This window comes from Apteryx rowi, unplaced genomic scaffold (assembly GCF_003343035.1).
Source record: "Apteryx rowi isolate R43461 unplaced genomic scaffold, aptRow1 scaffold_3, whole genome shotgun sequence".
NCBI classification, from domain to species: Eukaryota; Metazoa; Chordata; class Aves; order Apterygiformes; family Apterygidae; genus Apteryx; species Apteryx rowi.
In genome coordinates, this window is record NW_020449418.1 from 1853658 (window position 1) to 1866306 (window position 12649).

At 38.7% G+C, this 12649-nt stretch overlaps 1 protein-coding gene across 2 annotated transcripts in view; it reads left to right on the plus strand.

Moving 5' to 3' along the window:
* The first annotated feature begins 4992 nt into the window (after nt 1–4992).
* Nucleotides 4993–12649, plus strand: part of NRAP (nebulin related anchoring protein) — a 54153-nt gene continuing 46496 nt past the window's right edge. For both annotated transcript variants that reach the window (XM_026069719.1, XM_026069720.1), the window contains exons 1-8: nt 4993–5064; nt 5325–5419; nt 6127–6214; nt 9285–9389; nt 9960–10064; nt 10737–10844; nt 11660–11764; nt 12374–12481. In XM_026069719.1, coding sequence (XP_025925504.1) covers nt 4993–5064; nt 5325–5419; nt 6127–6214; nt 9285–9389; nt 9960–10064; nt 10737–10844; nt 11660–11764; nt 12374–12481 — 786 coding nt within the window. The remainder of the gene's footprint in view (nt 5065–5324; nt 5420–6126; nt 6215–9284; nt 9390–9959; nt 10065–10736; nt 10845–11659; nt 11765–12373; nt 12482–12649) is intronic.

Below are 12649 nucleotides of genomic sequence, written 5' to 3' on the forward strand. Positions count from 1 at the left end.
TGTGCACCAGCAGTGACTGGCAGTGGCTCCTGACTTCAGAATATGAAAATATACTTTCCCAACAACATGTGGTGTTTACTTAGGGAATCCAGAGACTGTGTGCTAGCAGTAGCTTTATTTATCCTGATGAAAATGTTTATTATCATCACCTGCTCCTCATGGCCAAATTTAGTAGGTCTAGAACAGGATCTGTTCTGAAAGTCATGTATATTGACTTTGAGAAAGTAGTATTGTTGTGTATTGAAATGCTTGTCAATCTGCAAGAGGTGACTAATAGATTTATGTATAGGGAATTTCTGACTTGAGCTGTTGAGGAAACTCCTATTTCTGTTTTCTTTTCACATCAGTTGTTGGCATTCACAAACATGGATTCCTTAGTGTGCTGCAATGCCTTTCTTAACTACATGTTAGATTAACCAATTTTAATGGAATATAAAGTGCTAGATTTTTCACAAAATCATGCTTTTTTCAGTAATGAGTAAGGGGGAAATTAGAAAGGATAGTAGAAGGAAGTGTCTTGCTTCAGGGCATGGAGTGATTGCTAGCTGGGGAAGGGTCAGGAAGGAAAAATTTTCTCGTGTAATATCGCACAGCTGGCCGTATGCATTACTGGGCAGGGGGAAGAGCCAGCGGTGTGATACCTATAGCATCAGCATTCCTTTTCTTATCCCTGGAGACCTACTCTACTCTCTAAAAACATTAATAATGAAGCTTTTGACTGGATATTTGCATTGTAGAAAAGAACTGTTTAACAATCACCTAAGCAGCTGCAGGATGACAATGGAATGTGCCTTTGGGAAATTGAAAGGTAGATGGCAGGTACAAACTAGAAGGCTTGAGGCAACTAAATAGTACCTGTCTGGAATAATAACTGTGTGCTGTGTTCTGCACAACATCTGTGAAAGCAACGGGGAGAGCTTTGCCGAGGCCCAGGAGACAGAGGTGGGGATACTTTCAGGGTGGGGAATTTGAGCAGCTCGCAAGATGTTCCCCCCTAAATGACAATTGTTAGGATTTTGTATATTTTGCAAGAAAGCATGTGTGGGAATACTGAGATTGTGCAGTATGGTTTTGTACACCATGAGTTTATGAATCTCGGTAGAATAGTGCAGCCAGTCAACTCTGCATGTGTGTTTGGGTGGGATTTCTCTGTGATCTGTCTGGAGTGGTCTATTACACTGCCATGTTTTATTAGTTTTAAAGTTGGGGCATTTTTAGGTTATAATACCTGACAAACGCGAATATCTGGTCCTTGGAGGTCTCACTGTACACACATAGGTTCTGTTGTGCGTGTTTTGCACACTTTTCTTCAAGCTTTCAGTTGAGGTTGTATCACGTCCTCACCAGTTCTTCAGCTGCTTTGTAACAGTGCTGCCTTACGTCTTGGCCTTTTGGTTCTTTTCTTCTGTCTCTCTCTTCTCTCACTCTCTCTTTTGCTCTTGCTCTATTACAAGCATTTGCAAAATGCCTTCATGCTCAAGTTTTCCAGACTCTGGCAGCAAAGGGAAAGTGTAAGTACAAATGCTTTTAGTTGTGAAATGTAATCAGTTGTTGGCTGGTTTCCATAATAGCAAAATGTGAAAAGATAGGAAGGCAGTCCCAAAGAGGTTTTTTGCCTAGTCTTGGGAGATCCTGGTGCTGATGAGTCTTTTCCACCTTTCACTCAATGTTTTTGCAAGCTAATTTGTTACTATGCTAAATTTGCTTAGCATGAAGAAAGCTATATGAGACAAAAGGCTATGAGTCTAGGTATCTTAATAACTATGTGGTTCAGAGAAGGTTATGCTGAGGCAAGGCCAGTGTTTGAACTTCTACAGGTGACTTTTAACAGTGGGTAACGTCCTGCAGTCTGTGTGAGGAAATGGCACCTTTCTCTGCAAGCAGAAGGAAGATACTGTTGCTGGGGTGTGCTGGTGTCTGGCTTCCTGCTGTTTCATGTGGCTGGAAGGGCATAGCCACGATTCAGGAATGATGGAAAAGGCAGTCCGGACTTGGATGTTAGAGCCCTCGGAGGCTGCTTCCTGTGACCAGGGTGATTCTACATTCCATGCAGACATGCTCCAAGCTTTCTGTGCAGTTAATGCAATGAGTTTAAGGTGGTTGGAGAGGTAACAGTATTTCGTCCTACTAATTTGCACTTTCAATGTGCTGTCTCCTTGTGCTTTATATATGACGGCACTACTTTTAAACCACATTGATTAAGGTTCTACTGCTAAGTAAAGCTTTTTAAAATTTTCACTGATATCAAAAAGCCTTTACAAGGCCTTACTTGAAGGAGGAAAAAAGCCACAACGAGCTTTTAACTGAGAGAAAATGCCTTGCTAAGATTTGTCAAGATAACAAACTTGCACTGGTTTTGTGATTTAATTCCTTGCATGATCAAAATGAAGTGTAATGAGACCATACAATGCTTGTTTTTCAATAAACTGTCTTTTCTATTAGCAATTCAGTTTTTATCCAGAATGGTCAGGAATAGAGCAGTTTTGCTCTGTTCACTTAAATAGAGCAATATGGCAATTCTGAGGTGCTCAGAATTGGGGAAATCTTCAATAAAGTTGAACAGAATTTGGCACACAGTGGATGTGAAGGGAGTGGAACAGCTGGGAAAGAAAAGTAAATGTCTAGGGCATTTTTGCATTTCATACTTCCCTCTTTGAACATGCTGTTACTTGGGAGAAGGAGGAGAACTTGGACAATGTATTTGCTGACTTTCAGCCAGGATGGTAATAAGTGGCGTTATGAAAAGAAACAAACATGCTTTGTGTGTATGGAAATGAAATAGCTTTTATCTGTGAAACGAAGAGCTTCTAGCTCTGACAGTCCTCTTGGAAGGAATACATTGTCTTGTTCTCCAGGACCTTTAGTATGCTGACTGAGTGCACAGTATACACTATGTTGTATGCCTTGATGTCCAGATCTTCAGGTGGCTCCTGGATGAATGGTTTGTTTTGTAGCTGCTGAGTCATGTAGTTTTGTGTCATTCGGGGATGTCCTGCTTCCAGCACCTCTCAGCAGTCATTTCAGCAGTGCCTTAAAAATGTATTTTCTGTGCAGGGTCAGGAGGACCTTGTGCATCTTTCTTTCTTGCCAGGGTGTAGGAAGACCTAGGATTCTAGCATGGGTTCGAATAGAAACAACAAAACCAGGACTATCTAGAAAATATACAGTGTGTTGACCCTTGGAGTAGATGAGCACAAAGAGGCAGCAGCTGGTAGTGTGTCCAGCACTAAACAAGAAGGGAACAGCCCGGCTGCTGTGACCCTAATATAGGTCATTCCTGTAAACATAATGTCAGTTTGGGACAAGATGAAAAACTGTGTGAGAAGGGAACTGGAAGACCTCCAAATTACTTTGGTTCACAGATGTGAGCATAATAAATATTRCAGTGATGTCAATATAGTCAATATAAAATTGCTCCTGATCCTAAAAGGAATAGCACCAGGTAACTCGGCAGGTATTTTAATGCAAGAAGTTGTGTTCTTTGAAAAGATCTTTTAATGAAAATATAATTGTTTATATATTGACACTAATCACCTATTTTGAAAGGCCTTAAGTGTCTGCAGGATGTGCCATAGCCATCGCTCTTCAGATTAGGAGCTCTATTTTCAGCACACCAGTTGCTGACAGTACATTGTGCCAGTACATTGTCAGCATTCAGTAAAAGTAGCAATAGTAAGTTAAGCAGAGCTGGGTATCTCCATGTCTTGAGTAGGTGGCCTTCTAAGTGTACACATAAGCTTTAGAAGGCACTGATTTTGATTGAGTTGATTGTAATTTACACAAAAGGAAAGTGCTTAGCACTGTCCTAAGACTGCTGCTGATACGGGAAGTGGGGTGGATGTATGGGTGACTGAGTAGAGGCAGCAGAGAGAAAGCTGCAACGTCCCAGTGTGATGGAGCCCTGCAGCTGGAGGTTTTATGATCCAGGTGAGATGTAAATCTCAAATCCTGACCATTTGTAGCCAGTAAAAATTAATAGCTTCTTTTGTTCAGAGCAGACTTGATAACCCTAAAAACTTGGTTGGATCCTAATATCAGGCATAATGATTCTTAAGTAACATTATTTGGCTAAGGAATTTTTATGTTCTGACCTATGCCACTCTACTCTTCATGTTCACTGTTAAATAGCGGCTTTGTTCATTCTGTTCAATACTAAATAGTTCCTTTCCTATGACTTTTCCACGGAAGATAGATGTTTGGATTTGTACCTACCCTGTTTAGAATTCTTTGAGATAAAAGTCTCTGACCACTGCACTGTGTGTCCTATGTGTGGCGACGGAGTGGTAGGTTGACTAGACAGAGAAAGACAAGGAATGAATGTGGTTTGGCTCAGCTCCCCATAACACACCAAGAGAAACTGAATTGGCTCCAAGGGAAGGAGTTTGTGGCTTGGCTGGGGCAATGCTGGCGTACCTCTTCTAGAGGTGACAAAGGGCCAGGATGCTACAGGTGCCTTTCAGGCCTTCTTCCCTGGTGGTGCTTCCTTCTGATGTAAGGCTGTTCGGAAATACATAGACTAGTCCTAAATGAGGTCACTTGCTATATATCATGGTGAAGAGCAACTATGATAATTGTTGCTTCTGTATATACATTTCTCTTCATCCTGGGCTTATGACTACTAGCTTTACAGCAAAACTGAAATACTAAATGATCTGATTCTAATGCTCACCTGGACGTGATTCATTTCTGTGAGTTCATTCTGCTATTTAGAGAAAGATATTGCTCCCCTCCCTTATGCACTGACACAGTTGCCAAAATAACCACTCTTACTAACTGGCAGCTTTAAAAGCCAGCCTGCAGCTGACTTTGAAACAGAAGGTCAGCAAAGGGAGCAACAGACTTCAATTCGCAGCTTTGATGGGAGCCATTGACCACAGCAAAAGGCCCTGACTGGAGTGTCTAGAGCGTGCTTCGCACAGGCCAAAAAGTCACTTTCATACTCTTTGAACCTTTTGTATAAACCTATATATTTTTCACTCTGCGGATTTCAAGATGAATGTGCAGCCGTGTGCTAGATGTGGCTATGGGGTTTACCCTGCTGAGAAGATTAACTGTATAGATCAGGTCAGTTCTCTTTATTATTTTGGACTATAATAAATGTGTGGATTGGCACTTTTAACACAGTGCAAATCTCTTGGTTCCAAAAATTCTTAACCCGTAACTGGGACCAGAATCAAAATGAGTTAATTGTAGACATATTGCTTGAAGAAGAATAGTTATCCATGAAGTAAATGGAAAGGATCAATAGTGAGATTTAAAACTCAACAGAATGGTAATGAAATAAAAATAACTTCAGTTTTGTTTCTGTTTTTTGGTATTTCCAGATATGGCATAAAGCCTGTTTTCACTGTGAAATATGCAAGATGATGTTAACAGTAAATAACTTTATTAGCCACGAGAAAAAGCCCTACTGTCACGCGTAAGTGTTTTTTTGTTTTTTTGTTTTTGTTTTTAGTAAAGGTCTAAAATGTCAAGTAATCTTAATGTAATAGAAAATCACCATTTGGACTCAGTCTGGTCCCACCTGTGGTGTGAAACTGCAATGTCAGTGACTTTAGTGCATCTGTCTGGATTTACATGAATCAAAAATGATGGGAAATTCTTGTTACTGTGTATAAAGCTTCCTCATTTGCTGTTTTGTTCATTATGTTAAAAGTTACCAAATTAAGTGCCATTTCAGTATTTTGGGAAGAAAATAAACTCGACCATAAAATTCAGTGCTTTCCACATCAGTGTTTAAGAGTTAACAGGGTTGAGCTAATAATCAGAAAAATGTGTAAAATGCAGATTTTGGAGTTGGTTTGTTCTAGGAAGTTTTTATTTTGTAATGATCAATTCCTGTCAAATTTGTCATCTGAAAAAGGAGAGATGACAGTTGTTTTTTATTCTATTATTCTCTTTTGTTATTAGAAACAGCATTGATATGATGATCATTAAAATTAATTTTGCTCTAGGCACTTTCTCCATATAATAATAACATGAATGTAATCTGAGATCTTTGTGTGAGTGGGGGATAAGTTATGTATAGGAGGGTGGAGGTTGGTGGTGTGTTTCTGAGTACTCAGAGAACCTTTCTGATGGACTGTCTGATAGATTCCTAATGTCCTTTTACGCTTTCTTTTTTAGGCATAATCCAAAAAACAACACATTCACAAGTGTATTTGAGACACCAGTAAACATAAATGCAAAAAAACAGTCGGAAGTGGTAAGCGAGGTAAGAAGTTTGAGCGCCAAAGGTGTTTAGCTTTGTTTTCCATTTTGATATCACACTGTGTTTTGTTTCAGAAATATAAATAGGTATTCTTTATTTACCTGCCTATGTTCCTTCACAGCAGTAGAATCTGGACTCAGGTTTGAATCATAATTTTTCAAATGGATTCTCTCATAAGAAACCAAGTAAAAAGCTTATATTTGAATATGCTCATACTTTCAGAGACGCAGACTCTTATCTGGCAAATCCGATTACCTGCGTGGAAGCCTTGTTCACTTAAACTGCAAGAGATACTGCCCAGAGCTATGCAAACCTAGGAACTAAATCAGGGGGGTTTACACAACCCTTGGGAAAAAGAGTGACCAACTTGCTTTAAGATCTCGTCTGAACCTGATGCTAAGTGGCGTGAAACAAAAATAAATTCCGTCTCGGGGGCTGGAGGCAAAAGTTCACAGACATGCTTTGTTAACTATTTCTGACCAACCTGGGCTGATATTCCCCCTTTGTAAGAACACATAAAGCCCAGGGAACTTGCATGGACTTGCCTGGTTTCGCTGACAATGTTTTGCTAAGACGTGAAGAATGGAGCAGCTTTTCATGGCCATTTAGCTGCAGCGATCCTCTAAAAAGCTGCTGTGCATCTGCAAACCCTTAGGGGCGCTCAAAGTCTTTTCTTTTCGAATGTCTTTCTTTTGTGTCTTGCACTGTTTTCCTCCAGATACATTTGTTTCAAACTTGTATTAATATGAACTCTATAAAATGAGGAAAGAACAGAAACACAGCCAATAATAACTGGTAGCTAGCTCATTTCTAAGTGTAACGCGGCTTTCTCAAATGTCATGTCTTTTGGTACTCTAAAATAGTACCATTCATTACATAACTATATTTAGTAACCCAACCAATGTGTTTAAATATGATCAGCCATCATATTAAAATAAGAGATGGAAGTGGTGTTATTTATATTATAATATACTACAGTTCCTATTTTTTCTATCAACTGTACAAAGTTGATGTACATTCAATAGCCCTTACCAGATACTATATCTTTTCTTTATCATTCTTGTTCAGTATTCTTATACATCAGATTTTGCAATATCATTGGCTGTAACTATTTCAACAGTGGCTATGACACTTACTTTAAACTGTGTGACAGATCTGGCCAAGAATGAGTTTGGGATTACTGCAGGATCTATTTCTGTTTTTAGGCAGTGATATGAGACTCCGATACTTCCAGTGTTTGTGAATATACATGCCAGGAAAATTATAGCTCAAAGATCACTTTCACTTGGTTTTTACACCTAAATCACCTTCTGTTCTTTTCAATCATGTAATGAGGTTCAGCTCCAGAGAGAAAATTGCTATGGTTAGTAAAGAAGCTGGTTCTGCAGTACTCACTTGAAGTGAGTACTTCTGTAGAAATTTTTGATCTAGGAAAACTTTTCATGCGTAAATGTATAAAGTAATGCTAACCTGAGAAAAGGTTTAAATAGCTACTGTATTATTTTATACGTAGGAGCGTTTCTTATGCAGAAAATTTAACACGTTTCTTAAATCCTAACAAAATGCTCTCATGTAAGTCTTGTGTTGAGACACTGACTAGAATGTAGAGATAAAAATTCAGTTCCCTCCACCTATGCAGAATTTCTGTGTGAGCAGACAAATCAGTAATCTCTCTGTCCTTCTGTTCTTCATTTATAAAATAGGGATAATGGTGTACATGCTCAGTGACTTTTCTGTCCATTCAGTTTGGATTACACCCCTTCAGGGCAGGGACTGTATTTTTTGCATCTGTAGAGTGTGTTGCATAACAGGACTTTGATTTCATTTGGATCTCTTTATGCTGTCTTTATAAAAGTAAGAAACAGTAGGAAAATGATGACCCAGGACTAAATATGCTGCTCAGTTGCATTTACACAATCTTGATACTTAATGGACACTGTGCAGGGAAACAGGAGAGTAGGACATTATGCACCAGGTAACAGTTCTTTCATCTAATGCTTGATTGGTATGTTCTGCTTAATATTTCTTGGGGATTTCTATCTTAATAGATTATTTCACCTCAAAGTGTTAGCTAAAGACCAAATTATTCTTTCAGAACTTTATGCCAGATTTCAACTATAATATGCCGTTCCTTTACAGACATGCAGCTCCAGTAATAGCAAAAATCTTAGGTAGAAGCTGGCTGTGTGGTTTGGAGTGTAGATGTTTGATCTAAGGGCTAAAGCTAATCTTTTCTTCCGTAGACTGCTTTGCCAAGAATGGGAGGCAGAGGAAGTAGTTATGTAGTCTTTGCGTGGTGTAGAGCTACAGGCTATGAGGCCTTTGTGCACATGAGCAGGCTGGAAGTGGTGGTGGTGAAAAGAGGGAGAAGGAGGAAAGATGGAGAGTTTTTGCAGGCTGTCAGAAGGTGATTGGTATTTTCTTGTGGAATGATGAAATTTGGTGGATTGGGCTTGCTTGCCATAGTCCACAGGTTTCTGCATTCGTATCATATATAAATGTGCCTTCAGGGTGAATTTGTTAGTTGGCACTGAAAACTAGGCTGGTTTGTTGTAAGTGGAGATCTAACGAGCACACAGGTAAACATTATGACTRGAGTAAATTGTCTTAAGCTGAGCCAGGTTAATATTGCCACCCAAAGAATTAGTTCTGTGCAATTAGGTTGTTCCTTTGCCTCTCTTGGGTTGGCACTGATGGTTTTGCAGTGAGCCAGACCAATGAACTGACTTGGCTTAAAACTAACACCTAGTATGGCGGGAGGTGTTCTTGGAAGTAGCCTGCATTTGGACTGGTTTAAGGTGATGGTGAAACTGCAGTCAAAAGTAGCAGGCACTGAAGTGGATTTGTTACGGTGGGAATTCCAAGTCAAAATAACAGAAGCAGTGCGTTACTCTCCATTTTTTGCTGTAATTCATGCAGAATCCATATAACTTTGGACTAAGAGACTCTATTCACCTTGTTTGTGTCCATTTTTGCATCCCTTCTGGGAGGGGTGTGTGAGTGTGTGTGCCTGTGTGTGTGTGTGTGTGTGTGTGTACTAGCAAACTGTTAATACCAAGTCATTTTTTTGTAGATAAAATATCGAGAGGAAGGTGAACGATTCAAATCAGTCTTTCAGTGGGATGTGAGGTCCAGAGACATTGAAGCTGCATGTCAAGTCCAACAGCTGGCCAGCCAGGTAAGAAATATCCCTCAAGTCTCCAAGGCATTGCCTGCAGGAGAGCTGCCAGACTGTGGGCTACTAAGTATTGGCCTTGGTTGTTTTGGTTGTTAGGGTTTTACTCACAGCATTTCTGTCTTAAAAAAGCCGTCACTTTTCATTTGGCTAAACTTTTCAAGGCAATATAGCTTGATTATAGCTTAAGGTGCAAGAATCAGAAGATGGGGACAGGAGAGTGTATCTGTACAATTAGCAGTTTGGACTGCTGCATGTACAGCCACACTCAGTGTCTCCTTTCTGTTGACACCAAAGCTTCAACAGAAGTGGTCTGATTCCCAGGGGGAATCATTTGAGCCTCACTCAGGAGGCTGACATCTTGATCCTGATGTGCTGATGTCAGGTCTGGCCAGACAGGCTCTGCCTTGACACCCAAAAAATACATAGAGTATAGGCCCTGTGTGTTACACCTGCACAGGGTAAATCTCACTCCTAGGATGTTGTGTGTGTTTCCTTTTTTCCTGTCACAACAACTGTTTGTGTATTAAAACAGGGGTACGGATTGCTTGTTATTCAATTTTTGTTTTGTAGAATGCCTACTATGCTGCCTATGAGGAGGGAAAATCATTGTACTCAGGAGCCATCCCAGATCCTCAGATGGTCAGGATGACTCAGGCACAGAAGAATTTAAATGATGTAAGTGGGCTGATGTTTGGAATAGCTTTATTTTCATGGGTTATCATATTCTGAAGACTTTCCAGTGTACTAAAGCCAAACTTATAATAATATGTTACCAAAAGAGAGACTGACATGTTTACTTCTATGAATATCAATGGTTAGCTCTGTAAGTAGTTAGTCATGTGACAATGTTATTACCTATCTTGGAAATCATACATTTATGTATTTATGTAATTGAGGTGGATTTCAACTACTGACCAATGATATCTGAGGTGACCTTGATTATTTACTGATCTAGCATGCAGTGCTGTTCACCTCAGTAGAGCAGAACTCATGATGGAAAACAGGCCTTCTCTTCTGTAGTGTAGACCTTTCATAGACTGTCTTTCCATRACTGATGGAAATCACTTCTGAAGTATGACCGATTGTCTGAGTCCATACAATGCGTTAGTGACCCAGTCAACATTGGCAATTAACAGTGGGTAATTGATATGAATGGAGAATATTTTCTATTGTACGTAGGAAATATTTCCACCTAATAATCTTATAAAGTATATGCACCTTAATTTGTTTACTTTTAAAAAACATGAATTGACCCATACCTTTAGGAAGCAGGCATTAAAAGAGGAATGACATTAAACAACAGTGGGTTTTTCTATAACAACAAAACCAAAAATGTTAATTTTCTAGTTACAATATACAGAAGAATATGAACAACGCAGAGGCAAAGGCAGCTTTCCTGCTATGATCACTCCAGGTTATCAGGTTGCTAAGAGAGCCACTCAACTAAGCAGTAATGTAAGTCTCAGTTTTTTGACATGTATGTTAGAATTTCTGAAGTTGGAGAATCCTAGGTTTAGGCCATTCACCTTAAACAGTGGGTTCTGTGATGGACATTCTACAAAGTGAGAAAACCTTAACATGATACATGGACACAGGAGATTCTAGCAAACTACTTGGTTTGGGAAGACATAGGATAAATGACAATATAAACATATAAACATTTTCTGAAACATATATTAATTTTTTACAACCTAAAAGAAATCAATGAACCACTCTAAAATGTTTATTTCATTATCTTTATTTTCATTTTATGTCTTTATTAATGTATTTATTTACATCTTCTGATCTTTTCCTCTTTATTGTAAGAAATTAAATACCTGTAATATTAAACTGAATTTATATACAAGCTACTTTAAATCATATATGCACACAGAATTACTGCTTTATAAAAATAAGTCAAGTAAAAATAAAACCTGTAAAAATAATTTTGAAGTATTGCATTGGTTTCTGCAAACACTGTTTGCATTGTCATTGCAGTGTGATCTTAGTACTTTGTGCCATTAACAACTATTCTCATAACATTTTTAATGAAAAGTATGGCTCACATAAATCTAGTATAATTTGAAACTTTGATTATTTGGGGCCATTTCTGTCCCTTGCTGGCATTTACTTTAAGGAAATTGGACCTTAAATAATGCCAATAGCTTGACTGTACAGTTGGGATTGTCATGACTGCTGTCGCCCATTTTCTGTTGAGACCTTCTGACAGGAAATAGATATTTGCTAATTATTGTTTGTAACATGTATTTTATATCTCTTTTCTCCTCCAGGTAGAATATAAGCGGGGACATGACGAAAGAGTTTCGAAGTTTACCTCTGTTGTAGACACTCCAGATATCCTTCATTCTAAGGCTGGAGGACAGCTTTCAAGTGATGTAAGTGAAATAGAGGAAAACTGTTTTTTGACTCCGCAAGTGAATCTTAGGACATATCTAAATTGCTTAAAAATATGAACACGAAGAGAAGTAAAAATTAATATTTGAAATGCAGACTCTTGAAGTGTGTATTACCATGGTACATTTTACCATTAAATGTTTAAGGCTTCCACATATAAAGACAATGTTCAGTTCTAGGCCATTATAGGACTAGCTGGCTGTCAGAACTGAAGACAGAGAACCAGTTTGTTCTATAGCCAGCAGCTGGGCCCCATTCAAGGTAAAGCATGAAGCTGCCTGACTCTAATTTAAATAGAGCAGGTACCTTGCAGACAACTTCAGTATTTTCTTTAAACAACTGTGATCCATCCTATACCCTGAATGAGACATAGAGGTCCTGTGGAAGGCATGTGGTTGTATAATTAAAGACTATATTGTGAAACATATACACAAAGGAGGTAGATCCAGACTTCATGGTTCATCATCCTTCCGGAAGTTCCTAGCTATTGAATGCCTGACTTTGCAACTTTAAAAACTGATWATGTGTGATAATCAAGATAAGTCTCTGTGATCTAGTTGCTCCTGAACTGTTTTGATTTTTTTTTCTAGTTGAAATACACAGAAGACTTTGAACAGCGGAAAGGGAAAGGCAGCTTTCCTGCTATGATCACTCCAGCTTATCAAATAGCCAAGAGAGCTAACGAATTAGCTAGTGATGTAAGTGTCCAAAACAAAGTCTCTTTTTTGGAAATAAAGAAAAAATTGTCACACAGATTTTAGATTAAATTTATGTTTACTGGCAAAAATTCCATGATCATTGTGGAATTATGCTAGCAGTGCACTTCATCCAAAGATTTTTTTAAGCAATTTTCTTTTTTCTGGGAC